The sequence below is a fragment of the Hyla sarda genome, chromosome 1 (genome assembly GCF_029499605.1).
Source record: "Hyla sarda isolate aHylSar1 chromosome 1, aHylSar1.hap1, whole genome shotgun sequence".
NCBI classification, from domain to species: domain Eukaryota; kingdom Metazoa; phylum Chordata; class Amphibia; order Anura; family Hylidae; genus Hyla; species Hyla sarda.
This window is the reverse complement of record NC_079189.1, coordinates 486,839,079-486,860,891: the sequence shown is the minus strand read 5'-3', so window position 1 is coordinate 486,860,891 and position 21,813 is coordinate 486,839,079. Positions and strand designations below refer to the sequence as shown.

General features: G+C 40.7%; 1 protein-coding gene across 1 annotated transcript in view; it reads left to right on the top strand.

The window, feature by feature from the left end:
* Positions 1–21,519, top strand: part of SRFBP1 (serum response factor binding protein 1) — a 111,136-nt gene extending 89,617 nt beyond the window's left edge. Inside the window, exons 5-8 of the mRNA XM_056537353.1 lie at positions 6,936–7,017; positions 9,362–10,403; positions 11,226–11,263; positions 21,226–21,519. Of these exons, the coding sequence (XP_056393328.1) occupies positions 6,936–7,017; positions 9,362–10,403; positions 11,226–11,263; positions 21,226–21,404 (1,341 nt within the window). The 3' untranslated portion in view covers positions 21,405–21,519. The remainder of the gene's footprint in view (positions 1–6,935; positions 7,018–9,361; positions 10,404–11,225; positions 11,264–21,225) is intronic.
* Positions 21,520–21,813: the final 294 nt, after the last annotated feature.

Genomic DNA, 21,813 nt, shown 5'->3' with positions numbered 1-21,813 from the left:
AAAAAATTTTTGGGGGGTTCGCCGTACATTTTATGGTAAAATGAGAGGTTTGATTACAAAGTACAATTGGTCACGCAAAAAACAAGCCCTTATATGGGTCTGTACATGGAAATATAAAGGAGTTATGGATTTTAGAAGGCGAGGAGGAAAAAACGAAAACGCAAAAATAAAATTGGCCTGGTCCTTGAGGTGAAAATGGGCTTGGTCCTTAAGGGGTTAAGGACTACTCTTAGGCTGCTCCATACAGATGCAAAACATAAAAACATGTCTGACTATAGTAGTAGATACTTTTTAAAACAATGACATCCAAATTTTATTGTAAATGTTTTTTATCCTTATATAAACCCATTGTTACTTGGGGAACTGTGGTTTCAATCCATCTCGAGTGACTTCCATTTCTAGTAACCACATAAAACGCCAGGGCTTGTGCAGCAGTTATAATTTCCATCATACTGCTCTAGTAAAATAAAACTATACAGAACATCTGGAAGTGATAGGTCTATTTTAAGTACACATCTCTGAGATGCAGATTGTATAGGAGGCCTGCTGGAGAACTGCATACAGAGTTGTTAAGAATTATTTTATTTTTTAAGCCTGCTTGGCAAACTGACTTAAATTATTATTGTTATTTTTTTTTTTATATATATGTTAAGGGTAGAGATGAGTGAACTTGCAGTAAATTTGATTCGTCACGAACTTCTCGGCTCAGCGGTTGCTGACTTATCCTACATAAATTAGTTCAGCTTTCAGGTGCTCCCGTGGGCTGGAAAAGGTGGATACAGTCCTAGGAGAATATTTCCTAGGACTGTATCCACCTTTTCCAGCCCACCGGAGCACCAGAAAGCTGAACTAAATTAATGCAGGAAAAGTCAGCAACCGCCGAGCTGAGAAGTTCGTGACGAATCAAATTTACTGTAAGTTCGCTCATCTCTAGTTAAGGGTTTACACGTAGTAATAGTATTTTTGTATTAATAATTCAATCTGCTGCTTTACTTTGTGTTGTTTTCTATTTATTTATGGAATAAATAAAATAAAAGGTACGCTTCCAGTGCAGTACATACTGATGAGTACGGTAAAAATATTTTGAATAAACAAATAAGTAATATAGAACAAATTACTTGGTATACAATAATAACTAAAAACATCTTAATGTTCCCTCTCTGGATCCTTGCTTGACCTTCCTCCAAACTTTATTTTTTATTTTTATCAACTGGTGCCAGAAAGTTAAACAGATTTGTAAATTACTTCTATTAAAAAAAATCTTAGTCCTTCCAGTACTTATCAGCTGCTATATGCTCCACAGGAAGTTCTTTTCTTTTTGAATTTCCTTTCTGTCTGACCATGGTGCTCTCTGCTGACACCTCTATCCATGTCGGAAACTGTCCAGAGCAGGAGAGGTTTGCTATGGGGATTTGCTCTTACTCTGGACAGTTCCTAAAATGGACAAAGGTGTCAGCAGAGAGCACTGTGGTCAGACAGAAAGGAAATTCAAAAATAAAAAAACTTCCTCTGGAACATACAGCAGCTGATAAGTACGGAAAGGGTTAAGATTTTTAAATAGAATTAATTTACAAATCTGTTTAACTTTCTGGCACCAGTTCATTTAAAAATAAATGTTTCCCAGTGGAGTACCCCTTTAACTACACTACTGATGGGACTGTACTGCAACAAGTCTACCGTTGGGATGTAGGGGTGTTGTTCACATGGGGTTGCTCGAATTGTTTACTATACATATTGTTGTATTATTCCATCTGTTTTTGCCTTTTTATTGCTCTCTGAAAACAATAAAACCTATAAAAAAAAGTATTAAAAATTTAAAAAACAAACCGTGAAAGCCGGAACAAAATTAATTAGTCAAATTGTAAAGTAATGTGAGAAAATAGCAGTAAAGAAGTATGCAAGGAATAGTACTAAACAGATAATGGGGGTAATCTGCTAAGAGTGCAGTTTAGTTTTCATTGTGGATTTTTTTTCCAACAGGTAGTTTTCCATTGTATTTATTAGTTTGGTGCTTTTCCCAAGGTGTTGCTGTTTGTTACAACTGCTTTGAGTTGTCTGGTTTTCGAGAGCTTGAATTCACCACAGGTTATTTAGGAGCATTAGTAAGTTTATTGGGATTTCTTTAAACTGTCATGCACCCTTTTTCTGTCTGGTTTCCGAGTAAAACGGAGAGTTGTTCAGGTTTTTGGTCGCAAAACCTGGCGCATGAAACATACCACACAATTTGGGCGCCAAACCGAGAAATATTAGTCGGGATCACTTTATATATGTTTATGCCAATTTTCAGTATACCTTGCAGTTCTATCTGTGCCATATATTTTATTTTATTTTCTTCCCTTCTCTGCCTTTACAGCTTCTAGATCCTAATCTTACAGGGCATTTCTGGGGCACAGTAGAACTGGCGGTTCAGAGTCAGCACTTGGATCTAATTTGCATCCAGAAACAGTCATACATTTGTCCACGTGGTCCAAAATTCCATCAGGACACTTTCATCGTCATTGATGCAGTTCTGCAGGTCAAAGAAGGTCCAAACTATTACTATATGGTCTTCTCTAATGAACTGGCCATTTGGTATATGTCCATGTTGATATTAAGCATTTATGTATTTTAAAGACCATGGCCATTTTGTGTAAACTAAGTACCGTAATATGAATAATATGATTATAGGTATTATGAATTGATTTAAAAGAAGAACTTGACTAGCACATTATGAATGCACATTCTATATAAGTGTATACTTCATTGAGAAAGCAACCTCCTGCCTTACCAGCGATCAGCTCAGTAGTTGATCTGTGTCTTGGCTGAGAAACAAGTGATTCATATATTTTACCACTTTTCTCGTAGTTTACATTTGTTATAAATACGGAATGTTACTTCTTATTTGATACCTGGGGAATTGCTAAGCTTGTCATAAGTGTTAGTTCAGCCAACTGGATGACTCTTCGTTTGTGCCTATGCCATGGGGATAATATAATAGTAGATGTCTTTTGGAATTGCACAATGGATTCCTGAGAGGAAGATGTGAGGAAGAAATTCCTGGTATACAAGCACTTTACAGGCTGTGTGATGGAGTTCTGGAAATGTACTACATATCACAGTGGGTTTCATCAGCGTTCCATTACTGTTCTATTCATTGGAAAGGTACAATTTCTTTTTTTAAATGTGTTCATGTGCAAAAGTGAAGCACAAAATGCTGTTCTCCTGCAGCAGTCGGAATACATTGCCTCATGTTTATTTACAGGATATGGGAAGTTTGGGTCCATAGAAGCCTCTGTGCCATTAAAGACTAGTTTGTGCAAAAGCACACCAAGCATAAGGTGCCATTGTCTACAGAAAACAGTATTTCCAAGTCATAATAAATAGAAAATTATTTACTGAATGTGAACTGGGTGATTCCAGGGAGTGGGTCTGGTGATGTAATGACGGCAGTCAATGAATGAGTGTGATCCTGCCCAAGCCATCTCAGACTTCATTTTCAGATGAGTGATATCATTACATTTGTAGTTTGCCATTTCAGCCTGTATTAGGAAATGAACATTTTTATATGCACAGATATATATATATATATATATATATATATAAATAAATAAAAACATAGTGTTGGTCTCTGGCACCATGAAAAAGTTTTCTAATAAATGTTCACCTCTCCTCACTGTAAGGATAATTGAAGGATTCCTCTACCCAAATGCAACATTACAGTTGGAGCTTAGTAACAGACTTAGGGTGCATTCACACCACATTTTGCAGTTACGGTGACCGGATCCTGCTGGGAAATGTGAAAACCGGGTGCTTCCGTATCCCAGCCAGACCTGGCCCATATCGCCTTGATTTTAATGATCTTACCGGAGTCAGGTAGTGACTCTGGTCAGCCAATTTTTGCCCCGTTTCCGGTTTTCTGACCAGACTGAAAACCGTGGCATGCTACGGTTTTCAGTCCAGCCAGCAAGTCTGATTCAAATGAATGAGATACAGGCCGGGTCCGGCTAGGATACGGGACTGCCTGGTTTTCACAGCTGTATCCGGTCACCGTAACTGCAAAAAAAAAAAAAGATTGCTCCTTTTACCATTTCTTATTTATCCTTTTCTCTTTCATAGGTAATAGGCATGATAATATTGCTACTTATGATTTATTCCTTATACTGTTATTATCACCTTAAGGACGAAGCCCATTTGGGCCTTAAGGACGCAGACAATTTTATTTTTACATTTTCATTTTTTCCTCCTCGCCTTCAAAAAATCATAACTCTTTTATATTTTCATCTACAGACTTGTTCTTTGCGTGACCAGTTGTCCGTTGTAATGCCATCACTCACTTTACCATAAAATGTATGGTGCAACCAAAAAAAATACTATGTGTGGAAAAATTAAAAAGAAAACCGCAATTTTGCAAATTTTGGAAGGTTTCGTTTTCACGCCGTACAATTTACGGTAAAAATGACAAGTGTTCTTTATTATTTGGGTCAATACAATTAAAATGATACCCATGGTAATATACTTTTCTATTACTGTTGCGCTTAAAAAAAATCGTAAACTGTTAAACCAAATGAGTACGTTTAAAATCCCCCTATTTTGAAGACCTATAACTTTTTCCGTATAAGCGGCGGTATAAGGGCTCATTTTTTGCGCCGTGATCTGTAATTTTTATTGATACCATATTTGCTTATATAAAACTTTTACTACTTTTTTAATAAATTCTTTTTTAAATAAAATGTTATAAAAAAAGCAGCTATTTTGGACCTTTTTTTTTTTTTTTACGTTCACCGTACGGTATCAGTAACATTTTATTTTAATAGTTGGGATATTTACGCACGCGGCGATACCAAATATGTATATAAAATATTTATTTTTTACACTTTTTGGGACTGAAATAGGGAAAATGGGACAATTTAAGTTTTTATTGGGGGAGGGGGTTTTTCACATTTTTTTTTTTACTTTTATTTTTGACTTTTTTTGACTTTTATTTTTACACTTTAATAGTCCCTATAGGGGACTATTTATAGCAATCATTCGATTGCTAATACTGTTCAGTGCTATGTATAGGATATAGCACTGATCAGCTTTATCGGTCATCTTCTGCTCTGGTCTGCTCGATCGCAGACCAGAGCAGAAGACCCCAGGAGTCGGCCGGAGCAAGGTGAGGGGACCTCCGGCCACCATGCTGGATGATCGGATCGCTGCGGCAGCGCTGCGGGCGATCCGATCATCCGTTCAAAGTACCGCGATGCAGATGCCGTGATCTGTATTGATCACGGCATCTGAGGGGTTAATGGCGGACATCTACGCGATCGTGGATGTCCGCCATTACGGGCGGGTCCCTGGCTGCTATCAGCAGCCGGGACCTGCCGCGCATGACGCGAGCATCGCTCCGATGCTCGCGGTTATGCATAGGACGTAAATGTACGTCCTGGTGCATTAAGTACCACCTCACCCTTCGTTGTTAAGGGGTTATGATTGGATTAATGCTTGTTTTTTTTTTTTTTTTTTTTCTTGTGTTATACTTTCTTTGCGCCTTCCAAGGTGTCTGTTATATGCTATTTCAAAAAAATATGTTAACAGCTGCGACTGTCAGATTTGTATGGTTTGCTCTTTCTTTTAAAACTCAATAAAAACTATTGAATGGAATATACAGTAAGGATTATGTATTACATACAAGATCACATGGATTCCAAGTAAATACAGCAGATATGAAAATCGTGGCTTACCCCATGTCATGGCACGTGTATAGAGCTCATGATGTGATTCCTCCAACACAATGCTGGAGTGTAGGCCGGTTTAGACCAATAAAGGGAATTTCAAAGTTTCTTAAAGGTATAAGTTACAGTTGCTCATCCAGAACAGTCAATTCTGTAGACTGCTACTATTTTAAGCAGATGACCTGAATTCTCTTTAGACAGTGCGATTAAACATTGGCTGAAAAATTACCTTGCAGCTTTGTACCTATGCTATGTCATATACAGCCTTTAAATCTTAAAGGGTACCTTTCATCAAAAAACTTGATATATTATAGATCATTGTATGCAGAATAACTTTCCAATAGCATGTTATTAAAAAAATATGCTTCTTTCTATTTAATTTTCCACTTTGAAAAAAATGACCACTAGGAGTCTCCCTACCAGTCCTGGCCGCAAGCCTTTTTTTTTTTTTTTTTTATAGATTTCAGACTCATTCTGGAGTCCTAAATCTCAGACTGCAGCCTGGACACAGACAAGCTCAACAATGCTACCTGCCTGTGAATCAGACAGGCAGGAGCCAGCACTGTGCTCATAGCACAGCAGGGCATACTCCTGACTCTTTGTTACTGCATGCCCTCATTCATTTTACTATTTGAGCTACGATCTTTCTTCTCTCTGCACATGCAGTTGTAAACAGAGAGGAGAAGATTCAGAGATGCCAGCTGCTGTGTTCACAGCCTCTATGCTGTACCACGCCCCCTTCCTCTCTCACACTAGGATGGCTGAATGAGCAGCCAAGAAGACAATAAATCAGGTAGAAAGAGGGGGATTTGAATGAAAAGAAACACGGGGATAGTGTCAGTGACAGTCAGGGAAAGATAGGGGGGCGGGATTAGGGAGAGTTTAGATCATGATAGGTACTCTTTTTAAAGTTATTTTTGACCTTCCTTGCTTTCAAAGACGTTTTATCTGTTTAATCCTTATTCTGCAGTTCCATTTTGTTAGACATGTATAGTACAGCATGTATTACAGTTCTTGCCATCAAAACAAAAAACACTACAGAACTGATTCCTAATTGTTCCTTTTGTTAAAAAAATAAATACATTTAAAAAAAATAGCCCTTCCAAGTTTCTGCCTTGTACTAATCTGATCTCTCAATGATAAAGTACATTGCTTTTATTTGATGCATGTTTTTTTATATCAATTTTGTACCATTCGTGTACATTTTGCATCTTTACTAAAATCATAAATTTGTATGGATAGGCAGACAGCACCGTGGAAAATCGAGCCGTCACCAGATTAGTCACTCATCCCCTTATCAAACAGAAGATATCTGCTATTAAAGGTAAGCTGGAGACCCTGTAGTTCTTATATGGCTGCAATATTGGCCTTGGAATATTTTGTCTTCTTTGCTCTCCTTAGATAAAAATTGCTGTAATAGTATCCTAATATAATGTTATTACTGTATCCTAAGGCTCATAAAGGTAACGCTATGTGGTTAAACATACCATTTTTGCCAAAGATAGTGTTTTAAGGCCCGTCTTGAGTAGTGATAGATACAGTTGACATTTCTGGATTCTTAGTTAATTTCCATGGTTAATCCAGAATGAAATTTTTTTTCTTGTTTAAAGCTACACTCACACTACACTCTAACAATCGGGCTGCTGGATCTGGCAGGGAAATTTGAAAGATGGCCACTGCCATATCCCTACTAGACCTGCACTGCATCCCATTCATCTAAATGAGCCGGACTAGTCTGATAGTGACTCTGGTTGGCACATTTTTGCACTGTATCTGGTTTTGTTGCTGGACTGAAAACCGTGGTCGTCTGCAGTTTTCAGTCTTGCTATAAAAAACTGATATGGTGCAAAAATGAGCAGACCAGATCACTATCTGACTCCAGCTGGCTTATTCAAATGAATGGGATGCGGCGCAGAAAAGAAGTAAAATGAAAAATAATTTTAGTAATCCTAACTCTCTAGTCTGGAAATCTTCAAAATCCACATAAGGTTGCATTCACACTACGTTTTGGGCATACGGCTGACGGATCCAGCAAGGAAATTTAAAAACAGTCCACACCGGATCCGGCAGCCGTATGGCCAAAATGTAGTGTGATTAGTGTAGTCTGGATTTTGAAGATTTCCAGACTAGAGAGTTAGGATTGCTAAAATAATTTTTCATTTTATTTCTCCTCTTTATGTGAGAAATCGCTCTAGGGAGAAACTCTGAATTCCTTCATCTTTTTTCTAACCTGCCATGAGATTACAGATTATATCCTCTTTCAGCGTTTTAAACACCAGAATGTAGGGGCAGGGTCCATGACATGAAGAAAAAGGATTATAGCTTTTCCTGTATCATCATTCGTGTTTTTATTGTATATTCAGTTATTAAGTTTATAACCCCACATGTATGTAGGAGCTTGCCAGAGCACAATTGTTTAAGCATTTGTTAAACAAATAATCATAAATGTCTCCTCTTGGCACATCCGCGGCCGTTTTCCCCTCTTCTGCCTCCCGTAGTATCATCTTCATATTTTTCTTTCCATTTATTGTTTTGTTTTCTATTAGTCCTTGTCGGTCATAACCTCGGCACAGTTTTCCAGTCACGTACTACTTGCTCCACTTCAGATTTTTTTTTTTTTTTTTTTTTAGTTATTTCTCATGCTCATTTTAAAGTATGTGTGCATGTCTCTTATCATTCCACTTAAAACTGTATTCTAATATCAGTTTCATGTTTCAATTACCTTTATGAATTATGCAATTTATTAGAGCTGTTTTGCTTTATGGTAAGTCCATGGAGGGGGATAAAGCATGCCAGTTTCTGTTGCAGATTTGCACAGCAGATTTTAGATCTTCAGTTTATAGGAATAAAATGTAGCAGCAAAATGTAACACGTGCAGATTTTCCTATGGATTTCTGGTGCCAATACTTACAGACCTCTTTATTGTTTGGGATTTAAAAATCTTATATGTAACAGTTTTATAAGCAAGTGGGTATCTGGTTCTACACATGGGTGTCCTCAAAATGTTTGATTTGTAAGGATAACACCCACAATAATTAGGTATTTATGGCATATCCAGTAAATATGCCACACATGCATAAGATCAGTATATCCCTTTTCAAGCTGGACAGATTATCCTTTATAGGAAGGAGGAATATTTCTTAATTTTGTATTCCCTTTAGATTTCTGCGGTTGGAAAAATCTGCAGTAGAATAGAGCATTTTATATATTTTTTAAATGGCATACACTTGGTTAATGTAGAGGAGCCTAAATGTGACTGAACATATCAAGGGTAAGTACTTGGCAGTTCACTTAACTGATTCCTGTGCCTGAGCTGGTTTGCTCGTGTATCTCCTGCTCTCCCATAAAGATGCATGGTGTGGCTTGTCGACCATACACGAGGAGAGTTGGAGCATTGTACAGGATATTGCTAAGGGTCCCAGCGTTCGGAAGCCTCCCCCGCGATAAGACACTTATCTCCTATCCTTTAGATGGAGGATATATTTTCCTAATTGGGAAATATATCATTATGTGTTGTTAGATGTAGACAACACATTTATTATGGCTACTCCCTTTACACAAACACAGACTAACTGTAAACAACATATTTTTTATTTAGCATAACCCTTATGATTCCTTAATTTTTTTGTGTTTTTTTTATTTTTTATATATTTTTTATTTTTTTATAGATGCTGTTCAGAAATTTAAAGAGACCAGAATGAACCAAGCAATACAAGGGTTTGAACAACAACAACCTTCTTTACCCTCCATACCTGCAAAAAGCATAAACCAAGAAGCTGAGAACAAGCCCAAGCAAGGGAAAGCAAAGCAGAAAAGAAAAATAGAGGAAACAAAACAGGAGAATAAGGTTCTTGACAGTCCTGTATTAGAAATGGTAGATACGAAGATTAATGTTATAGCAAAGCAGAAAAGGAAAACTGAGGTAAATAAACTGGAGAATAAAGTCAATGACAGCCCTGTAGTAGAAATGGTAGATAAGCAAAATGTTATAGCAAAGCAGAAAAGGAAACCTGAGGTAAATAAACTGGAGAATAAAGTTATTGACAGTCCTGTAGTAGAAATGGTAGATAAGCAAAATGTTATAGCAAAGCAGAAAAGCAAACCTGAGGTAAATAAACTGGAGAATAAAGTCATTGACAGTCCTGTAGTAGAAATGGTAGATAAGGAGATAGACCTTGGAGCTAGTAGCCACAGTAATGAAGAGTCCCCTTTTCCAGCCACGCCACAAGCACAGGTTTCTCAAGCCGTTCCAGAAGTTCAGACTGAAAAGACTGTATTACAGAGTAGTTCAGAAAAAGCTACCGTGCAAAATAAAACCAGTAAAGTTAAACAAAATATCCCTGACCAAAAAGTGCCATCTACAAATGAATCCGATTCTAGTGATCTGGAAGACTCAGACCAAGAAGATAAGGAATATTTTGATGACAGTACAGAAGAAAGGTTTTTAAAGCAGACATCTGGATTTGAGGACAGTGATAGTGGCAGCGAAGATGACTTTTTTATTGGTAAAGTAAGACAAACAAAAAAGAAAAAATCAAGCAGACATGAAGACCATGTTATGAAGGACAAACTTCCACAAGCAAATCTAAAACCCTCAGTTAGTGGAACAGAAGAGAAGAAGGCAAGCGCAGGCCCTAAGAATGTGAAACTGGAATCGGTCTTTTGCACATCATTATCTAAAACTAAACAGAAGTCATCGTTTATGAAAAGGTAAGGGCTCTGCTTAAAAAGCAAATATGTGAAACTTTCATGTGGACAGTCTGTGTAGGGGACTCCCTGGCCACCCATGCACTACTTGGCCTCACAAGATGCAGAAGCTCCATACTCATAATCAGCGCAGCATACCAGAAAACCATCTCATACAGATACACTGATTTATTTTCCCATGTCTATGCAAAACAGAAAGATGATGGTGGTAGTTCTTAGATTACAGCCATGCGAGTATCATATACATTATATTTAATAAGATATATATTTTTTTTTTATTTTTTTTTTATTTAATGCAGTTACAATGTTTATGCAGGTTTGTATTAGTAAAGGTTCTTTCCAACATTTTGGACTTTTATCCCCTTTGTTGGATGAAGAGCAAAAAGTGATGTCAATAATGGACAATGCTGTATGACAAAGTATGATTGGCCATAAATGGCCATTTGTTCCATAAGTCTCACATCGTAGCCAAGTAATTCCCAATAAAACTTTCATCACGATAGTTACTAAAAAATTATATTTACTTAAAGGGGTAGTTCAGTGGTGAAAAACTTATCCCCTATCCTAAGGATAGGGGATAAGTTTGAGATCGCGGGGGTCCGACCAGATAGCAGGTGTCGACCACCGCACAAAACGGCGGCCGACATCGCTATGGCATCTCTCTCTCTCTCACAACTTCTTCATCTCTCCTCTTTCCCCATCTCCCATGTTTTTACTCTGTATGATCATTTAAGTCCAGGCTTCCATTTATCGATATGGCTACTCCATTATAAAGATGCTATATTTTTTTGTCAACTACTAAATTGCTGTTTTTGTTTTTTCCAGAGAATCTAAGTTTCCACCTGTCGGAAATAAGAAAACAGGTAGGTTAAGTATATGATTTGTATGTGCTAGCTCAGGTACTGACAAAAGTTAGGAAATTGTCCAGCGCAGCAGCTCTTGGTTATGCTTCTTTATTAATGTTCATCAAGAAAACACAATTACATGATGTGGACAGCAGAGTGACGCATTTCGACTGGAGGCCCAGTCTTAGTCATACTGACAGAAGTTGTATGGTCACTTGCATTTACGTTATATTTCAGACTATAAAAAATGGCGAACATCAGCAGTCATGCTGATGTCCACCATTAACCCTTTTGATTGCGTTATCAATGCTGGTCTTGGCATCTAAGCAAGGGAAATTCGGTTGCAGGGCTGTGGGGACTCTCTCCAGACTACCCACAGCACAATTACCTAGGTCTGATGAGTGAAGATGGTGGCCAGAGGTCTCTTTCCCTCCTCAGTGCTGCTCTCTGGGAACCAACTTGTATAGTCTGCCGCAGGCAGGCGGTACAAATAGATTAACGCGTATCAGCGCTATGCCATTGCATAGTACTGAACAGTAATAGCAATTGAAAAATTGCCATTAATAATTCCTTATTTCAAAATGTTGTTAAGCCCCTCCTCTTTTCCCAAATAAGAAAATGAAAAAAAATGCGTAACCTATATCAACTCTGCACAGCCTGAATTTTTTTTTTTTTAGAAAGTGCTCTGTGTATCAGGCTCTGCTTGATTTAGGCTTTCTGCTTGATTTAGGCTTTCAACTACAGAATTGTCATGCACAAAATATTACACATTGCTGCAAAATTGCATAAAGGTGCGCATGATTGTAAAGTGCTGGGTGGTGGCAATTTGCCTGGTGTTGCTGAAAATGCACAGATATGGGTTTGTAATTGTCAGGCCCAAGGCCTGATTATGGAAACGTACATGTGTTTTTATTGTATATGTGTATTATAAGTTATGACTGTGTGATGGATTGTCCACGACATGGGTGAGAGGTCATTCAGACGGTGTGTCCTTTTGTGTATTGCATTTTATTGGGGGTCTTGCTGTCTGTTTGTATCTCCTTTGAAGTCAGAGGCCCTTTGAAGCAACAGAGATGCCCCCCTGGTGGGATCAGAGGGGAGGGGGAATGGAGTCTCCCTCCAAAAAGGCAGATATACAATATTTAACAATGCTAGACTCAGGGTGTTCAATGCTGTGCATCAAGCTGACAAGACCATCCTGAGAACAGCAGAAACTCACTCTCTTGGAACTGCTATATCATCATGCTGTAAGAACTTCATCTTTTGTTTTCTGAATTTGCCTTGCTAAACTCTTTCATATTTTTGTAACTGTATGTCATTTGTTTCTGTATTTTTATATAGTCAGCACTGTGATACCTTTTATCAGATTAAATGTTTAATTAATCAGCTCTGGTCTTTGATCTCTAAATATGAGCTCACCTTTCTGAAGGCAGCTCTGGAGGAAACACGTTCATCTAAGGGTTAATTTGGTGACTTGCTGGGACTAGTAGTGGATACCCAGAGGTCTGGCGGCTTTAACCCTTGCACCATCACACTCTCTCTTATGTCTTGGCTGGACCGATAGGGTGTGATCGTGACAACTGGTGGCAGCGTCGGGATATATTTAGAGATTTTTAGTGCTTGCTGGATTTTACCTGTAAGGAAATCTTAGCACTTAAAATAAATTGCATACATATTCTTGTGTGTAAATTCCAAGGACAGAGCTTGGTGCTGGTTTAAAAGACATACATGAAGAGTGCAAGACAGTTCTGTCCTCCCCATCTCCTGTTTTACCTCCTCTGTCTCATCTCGGAAATATGGAGGCATATCGCAAGCAGTCCAAGCCTGCACTGGAGCTAATGTGCCAAGAAAATGACATCCCTACTGCAGGAAAGAACAAGGAACCACTTATTGCTGATCTTGTGGAGTATGATGGCCGTGCAGAAGAGCTGAGTGACATGAGGCAAAGTCCTGCAGCTGGAACTGCGATCCAAGGACTGATATCTCCTGGGGAATATAACATTACTCCCCATCAGGACAGTACTCCCCATGAGGCCTTGGACTCTTATATGCGGACTGCCTTACAACACCTTGGGAATGTGGATGTCAATATGAAACTCCAACTGTTTCTCCAGTACCAAACTGCAGTGAAAGAGGCACGAGCCGCAGAAAGAGAGGCCCAGGCACGAGCCACAGAAAGAGAGGCCCAGAAAAGGCATGAACTGGAGGTTCTGAGGCTGAGAGGGGATACTTCATCCGCACGGAGTGATGTGCAGGATCAAGGAGTTTACACAACTAGTCATTAAAGGAAGTCAGGGATCACTTTCACGAAAAAATTACTAAAGCCCGGGGCAAAGGAAGCCCAGGGCACAAGATCCCTATTACAGGGAGACTTCCCTAAAACGTAACTTTTAATGGTGCTCTGATAAAATATTTGTGACCAAAAACGTTAAAATCCCATGTCAGGGTCCACTGTGTTCTGATAACTGTGAATAAATTCACTAGTATAATTGTATAGGGAACTGCAGTTTCCCTTTATCTAAGTGGGCCGAGACAGATTTAAAACACTATCATTTGCCCCCCTCAAGGCAATGATAGTGTTTTAAATCTGTCTCGGCCCACTTAGATAAAGGGAAACTGCAGTTCCCTATACAATTATACTAGTGAATTTATTCACAGTTATCAGAACACAGTGGACCGTGACATGGGATTTTAACGTTTTTGGTCACAAATATTTTATCAGAGCACCATTAAAAGTTACGTTTTAGGGAAGTCTCCCTGTAATAGGGATCTTGTGCCCTGGGCTTCCTTTGCCCCCGGGCTTTAGTAATTTTTTCAGGATCAAGGAGACCACAAACCCCGCTTGGAACATTTCCCCATGTTGGAGAAAGGATGGTGATCTGGATGTGTTCCTGAGGGGATTTGAAAAGGTTTGCCGGCAGTTCCATCTACCTAAGGAACAGTGGGGACGATATCTAACCCCACGGCTGCGAGGGAATGCTCTGGATGTGTTTGCTTCTCTTTCCTCTGAGAGTGACCAAGACTATGAGGCAATAAAATATGCCCTGCTAAAAAGTTTTAATCTGATTCCAGAGACTTATCGGAAAAAGTTTCAGACTTTGCAACAAAGCGCCACAGAAAGCTGCACTCAACATGCAGGTCAGCTAAGGACTGCATTCAAGCTATGGACTGGGGGCCTACAAGTCACTACCTATGAGGCCCTGAAGGACTTGATGGTCCTTGATCAGTTTCTCCAAACACAGAGCTTTGAAGCCAGAGAGTGGATTTTGGACCACAAGCCCAAGACAGCCTTGGAAGCAGCAGAACTAGGAGATGACTTTGCCAACAACCGGGCGCCAGCAGCAAAGCGTGGATCTGCACAAGCTGGAGCAAGTACCTGGAGGGGAGCCACACAACCACAAAGCACCACCAGGTCAGCTGAGAAATTCTTGCCATCATTCCCAAAAGCAACAGGAGCCACAGTGGGTCAGGGGGACACCCGCCAATGTTACAGATGCAACAATATTGGGCACCTGAGTGCCACTTGCCCCAACAAAAAGAATTCTCCACCAGTAGCTGGAGGACACACAGCCGTTCTTCTGGTGTCCGGAGTGGTGGAGAAAAGAGCGGATAACCTGCAGAGTGTAACTGTGGGTGACCGGGTGACAGTGGGTTTGCGAGATTCTGGAGCCTCCTTTACCTTGGTGCGGCCTGAAGTGGTGGATACAGAGGACATCATTCCTGCAAGAACCATGGCTTTAAATGGAATTGGAGGTGTGCGGCCTGCTGTGCCCATGGCCCGTGTGTACCTGGATTGGGGTACAGGCAAAGGTTTGTGGGAGGTGGGGGTCTCTGAGGACATCCCTGTTAATGTTCTGCTGGGGAATGATTTGGGTCGGATGCTCTGTCATTATGCTCCAGAGGACACTACCTGCACACCGAATGGGCTAGGAGAGAGCCCTGTTCATTCTGAGGTACTGTGCGAGACTTTGGGAGACACTGTGAACTGTGGTAACTGGGAGGGAGTGCAGGGGATTGATAATTGTTTACCTGTGACTGAACCAGTCATGTTTTCCAAAAGTGAAATGGGGTGTATTGTAAAATGTGGTGACAATGAATTGCCAATGCCAAAACCTAGTGGAGATGGGCTAGGGGGAGGGGTTGGTGTACCCATGGTGACATGTAAGGATGAGGGACCAGCAGTAAGTGATATGCCCCAATCCTGTGAGCCTAAGGAGGAGGAGGGAAGGAGTGATAGCCCTGTGTATGATGCCTGTATTGTTATGTCTGGAACTGAGGGGGAGGAAGGTAAACCCCAGGGAGGCATACCAATGGTGGAAGTGTTAACGCGTCAGCAGCATGCCAGGGCTGCAGCTTTAAAAGGAAGGGAGGATGGTGATGCAAGGGGCAAGCTGTGTGACTTGCAAGCCCCAGCAGAGGAAGGTGGAGATGCTAGCTCACCTGGGGGAAATGTGCTCCCTGATACCACGAGATGGGGGGAGCGAAATTAGCATTTCCGGGAAGCTCTGCGCAGTGACCCTTCCCTTGAAGGGCTGAGACAACGTGCTGAACATACAGGTGTTGACACAGATGGGCATCGGGTATATTGGGAAAATGATATCTTGTACTGGGAGTCCCTTTCCAAAGGCATGCTAGGGGCCCAGGAGAGAGAAAGGCAGTTAGTGGTTCCTAGGCAGTACAGGAAAGAGCTGCTGAGGTTGGCCCATGAGACCCCCCTGGCAGGACATTTAGGAGTGGCCTATGCGGTCATAGAGAAGGAATGTCTAGCTGTGGTCTGGGCTTTGCAAAAATGCTAAAAACATTTGTAGAATCGGAGGGCAGAGACTGGGGAAAGTTTTTACCCCATCTGTTATTTGCTTTCAGGGAGGTACCCCAAGAGTCTACAGGTTTCTCGCCCTTTGAGTTATTGCACGGTCGCAAAGTGCAGGGACCCCTAGATTTAGTTAGGGGAAAATGGGAAGAGGGGCTACATGCCCCTTAGACTTCTGTGGTGGAGTATGTTCTGAGATTCAGGGACAGGATGCAGACATTGACTGGGCTGGTACATGACAACCTCACAGCAGCCCAGTCCAGGCAGAAGTACTGGTATGATCGCGTCAGGGAGAAATAGAGGAGTAATGGAGACAGATCTATTAGCCTGGAAAGGCAAGATCTCTCTGTCTCCATCTTAAGGGGGAGGTGTCAGGCCCAAGGCCTGATTATGGAAACATACATGTGTTTTTATTGTATATGTGTATTATAAGTTATGACTGTGTGTGATGGATTGTCCAGGACATGGGTGAGAGGTCATTCAGATGGTGTGTCCTTTTGTGTATTGCATTTTATTGGGGGTCTGGCTGTCTGTATCTCCTTTGAAGTCAGAGGCCCTAGGATCAGAGGGGAGGGGGGAATGGACTCTCCCTCCAAAAAAGCAGATATATAATATTTAACAATGCTAGACTCAGGTGTTCAAGGCTGTGCAACAAGCTGACAAGACCATCCTGAGAACAGATGAAACTCACTCTCTTGGTACTGCTATATCATAATGTTGTAAGAACTTCATCTTTTGTTTTCTGAACTTGCCTTGCTAAATTCTTTCATATTTTTGTAACTGTATGTAATTTGTTCCTGTATTTTTATAGAGTCAGCACTGTGATACCTTTTATCAGATTAAATGTTTAATTAATCAGCTCTGGTCTTTGATCTCTAAATATATGAGCTCACCTTTCTGAAGGCAGCTCGGGTGAAACACGTTTATCTAAGGGTTAATTTGGTGACTTGCTGGGACTAGTAGTGGATACCCAGAGGTCTGGCGGCTTTAACCCTTGCACCATCACACTCTCTCTAGTGTCTCGGCTGGACCGATAGGGTGTGATCGTGACAGTAATATGATTCTTTTTAAATCAAGATTTATTGGTATTTTTCAAAAGTGCAAAGATTTTGCAGCCTGTGAGTTAAAGGGGTATTCCAGCCTTTAAACCCATGATGCCAAGTTATAATACTGTGTAATATGCTTCTATTACCTCTGTGAGCTGCTTTGTACTGTTTTCATGCACAGGACCTTCACTCGGAAGTGCTGTACTGCAAGTCTTATCACATGGTCTCCAGAGAGCGTGGCTATGCTGCAGTGGGTGGTTGGATAGCAGTACTTTAGTAAATCCATTCACCCTGCTACCCCCGGCAGCATAGCCACACACCCTGAAGACCATGTGACTTATGACATATTGTCTCTGGCCGCAAAGAATGATGGAAAAGGTCAGAGTCAGCAGAAAATAAAAAGGCTTGCACTACAGCACTTCCCAGTGTGGGTCCCATGCATGAAAACGGGACAAAGCATCTCATGGAGGTAGGAGCTAATGTAATGTTACCTTCTGAGGAATGGAGATCTGTAAAAGGTATCTATTAAATAAGTATCCTAAGTGCACGGCCTGTCACAGTACTGACATCTAGCTGTCCATTCCAACAAGAAGATTAATAAACAGAATCCTTGAACTGATCGTAGTTCAGTACAATTTATGTGCATGTTTAACCCCTTCACGACAACGAAATGTCACTTGGAGCGCATGTACGGGGTTCCGGGAGCGCCGCGTCACCGGTAGCGGTGATCGGGCCAGGATGACTGCTTGTACTGCATGACCCCATTAGGGCAATGGGCGCAAATCGCAGGTCAGTTCAGACCTGCGATCTGCGCGATTCCGGGTCATACGGGTCACTGGTGACCCGGGAAAATAAGAGGGATCGGGGATGCCACCCCTCCTATCCCTGCTATTGGTCGGCCAAGCGACCGACCGATAGCAGACCGGGGGAGGGGGGGGGGGGTTAAAGTTCGGTTCCCCCGCTTTGCCCACCTATCGGTGCCCGGGCAAAACGGGGGAACTGTCCAGGGAAGGTCGGCGTCGTAGGTCCCTTACCTGGATCCCGGAGCGCGATCTTCCATGCGGAGATCCCCCACGTGCGGTGGCAGTAATACATCCGGGTCCTGCTAGGTGAGTTGTTGCCTAGCAAAATCCGGAGGGCCACAGTTTACAGTGGTCTCTAAACCGTGGCCCTCCAGATGTTGCAAAACTACAACTCCCAGCATGCACAGACAGCTGTTTGCTGTGTGGGCATGCTGGGACTTGTAGTTTTGCAATATTTAGAGGGGTTCAGGTTGTAGATCACTAAGTGGTCTCAAACTGTAGCCCTCCAGATGTTGCAAAACTGCAACTCTCAGCATGCCCAGACAGCAGTTTACTGTCTGGGCATGCTGCAAGTTGTAGTTTTGCAACATCTGGAGGGCCACAGTTTTGAGACCACTGGACAGTGATTTACAACCTGAACCCCTCTAAATCTTGCAAAACTACAACTCCCAGCATTCAGGAACAGCATAAGGCTGTATTGGCATGCTGGGAGTTGTACTTGCGTGCCTCCAGCCTTTGCAAAACTACATCTCCCAGCATGCCCTTTCGCAATCAGTACATGCTGAGAGTTGTAGTTTTGCAACAGCTGGAAGCACACTGGTTGGAAAATACTGAATTAGGTCATAGAACCTAACTCAAGGTTTTCCAACCAGTGTGCCTCCAGCTGTTGCAAAACTACAACTCCCAGCATGCATGGTCTGTCAGTGCATGCTGGGAGTTGTAGTTTTGACCCCCCTCCCATGTGAATGTACAGGCTACATTCACACTGGCGGCAGATTACAGTGAGTTCCCCGCTTCAAGTTTGAGCTGCGGCAAATTTTCCGCCGCAGTTCAAACTCCTAGCGGGAGACTCAGTGTAATCTACCTCCAGTGTGAATGTAACCTAAAAACACTACACTACACTAACATAAAATAAAGAGTAAAACACTACATATACACACGTACACTGCCCCAAATTTTGCACAGCCCACTGTTCCAGAGATCTGTCAGACGCCAGTGGGGGGTAAATGCTCACTGTACCCCTCATTACATTCTGTGAGCGGTCTAGTTTCCAAAATAGTATGCCATGTGTTTGTTTGTTTTTGCTGTCCTGGCACCATAGAGGCTTCCTAAATGCAACATGCCCCCCGAGCAAAATTTGCTCTCAAAAAGCCAAATATGACTCCTTCTCTTCTGAGCATTGTAGTTCGTCCGCAGTGCACTTCAGGTCCACTTTTGGGGTACCTCCATACTCAGAAGAGATGGGGTTACAAATTTTGGGGGGTCTTTTCTGCTATTAACCCTTTAAAAAATGTGAAATTTGGGGGAAAACCAAAATTTTTGTGAAAAAAAAATTTTTTTTTTACATATGCAAAAGTCATGAAACACCTGTGGGGTATTAAGGCTCACTTTATTCCTTATGTTCCTCAAGGGGTCTAGTTTCCAAAATGGTATGCCATTTTTTTTGCTGTTCTGGCACCAAAGGGGATTCCTAAATGTGACATGCCCCCCAAAAACCATTTCAGAAAAACGTACTCTCCAAAATCCCCTTGTCGCTTCTGAGCCCTCTACTGCGCCCACCGAACACTTTACATAGATATATGAGGTATGTGCTTATTTGAGAGAAATTGGGTTACACATACAAGTATACATTTTCTCCTTTTAGTCCTTGTAAAAATTCAAAAATTGGGTCTACAAGAACATGCAAGTGTAAAAAATGAAGATTTTGAATTTTCTCCTTCACTTTGCTGCTTTTCCGGTGAAACACCTAAAGGGTTAAAACACTTACTGAATGTCATTTTGAATACTTTGGGGGATGCAGTTTTTATAATGGGTTCATTTATGGGGTATTTCTAATATGAAGACCCTTCAAATCCACTTCATATCTGAACTGGTCCCTGAAAAATTGTGAGTTTGAAAATTTTGTGAAAAATTGGAAAATTGCTGCTGAACTTTGAAGCCCTCTGGTGTCTTCCAAAAATAAAAACTCGTCAATTGTATGATGCAAACATAAAGTAGACATATTGTATATGTGAATCAAAAAAAAAATTATTTGGAATATCCATTTTCCTTACAAGCAGAGAGCTTCAAAGTTAGAAAAATGCAAAATTTTAAATTTTTTCATCAAATTTGGGGATTTTTCACCAAGAAAGGATGTAAGTTACCACAAAATTTACCACTATGTTAAAGTAGAATATGTTACAAAAAAACTGTCTCAGAATCAGAATGATAACTAAAAGCATTCCAGAGTTATTAATGTTTAAAGTGACAGTGGTCAGATTTGCAAAAAAAGGGCTTCGTCCTAGAGGTGAAAATGGGCTCCGTCCTTAAGGGGTTAAAGGAAAACTGTCATCCTGTTCACCCACACTAAACCCAATATACTGGGTGATAGTGTGGGTACCCCTTTAACTAGGATGTGGAGTCACAGGCAAACAATATGTAAATTAAGCCGGTGAAGCACCGCCCCTTCGCATGATTCACTGAATTTAGCAGAGGATCTTCTGGGGGACATCTCGGGACCTATTGGACATATTTAAAGGGGTATTCCAGGAAAAAACGTTTTTATATATATCAACTGGCTCCAGAAAGTGAAACAGATTTGTAAATTACTTCTATTAAAAAATCTTAATCCTTTCAGTACTTATGAGCTTCTGAAGTTAAGGTTGTTCTTTTCTGTCTAAGTGCTCTCTGATGACATCTGTCTCGGGAAACGCCCAGTTTAGAAGAGTTTTGCTATGGGGATTTGCTTCTAAACTGGGCGTTTCCCGAGACAGGTGTCATCAGAGAGGACTTAGACAGAAAAGAACAACCTTAACTTCAGAAGCTCATAAGTACTGAAAGGATTAAGATTTTTTAATAGAAGTAATTTACAAATCTGTTTCACTTTCTGGAGCCAGTTGATTTATATAAAAAAAAGTTTTTTCCTGGATAACCCCTTTAAGTAAGTGACCCATCATTGGACTCCTGTTCACATAACCAAGTGTATTAGGTTTAGTGTGGGTGAGCAGGCTGACAGTTTTCCTTTAAAGCTGGCCAAGAAGGCTAAATTGTTGTAAACAGTCGGCAATGTGTTAATAGTATTGTTATAGAATCGCATATAACTGTTTATTTGTTTCAATTTAGTTTTCCCTCAAGCAAGTACTTTGTCAAGAAAACCCCAGCATGTAAAAGCTGTAAAACAACAGAACCAGAACAAAGTACAAGAGCAGACTCTACACCCTTCATGGGAAGCAAGCAGAAAACGGAAAGAGCAGTCCCAGATTGCAGTATTCCAAGGCAAAAAGACAGTTTTTGGTGATTAGGTTTCATTTTAAAGTTAGTTTCTATTCTTTTTATACACAAGATAGTTCATGTTTAAATATAAAAATAAAATATTTGTGCATATTTCTTTTTCTTTCATTTTATTGTGATGTGCTGAATGGGATCATATGTAGGTAATTTTTTTAATCAAAAGTTTAAGGTGGTTTTATGCTTGATTGTGCAAACAGCAGAGAGGCTGTACAAGGGCACACAGAGTCTAGGTGAGACTGTGTGTTGGTGTACAGCATACCTATGCCATGATTTTCCTTTGTCACATTTGTACATTTATGTGTGTATATTTATTTCCTTCCTGCCTGCTGTCCACTACCTGTTGTTAGTCTTTAGTAACAGAAAGACCAAGATGGAAAAGAGGAAATGGGGCAGGGCTTACATATGGGCTTTGTGCAATGT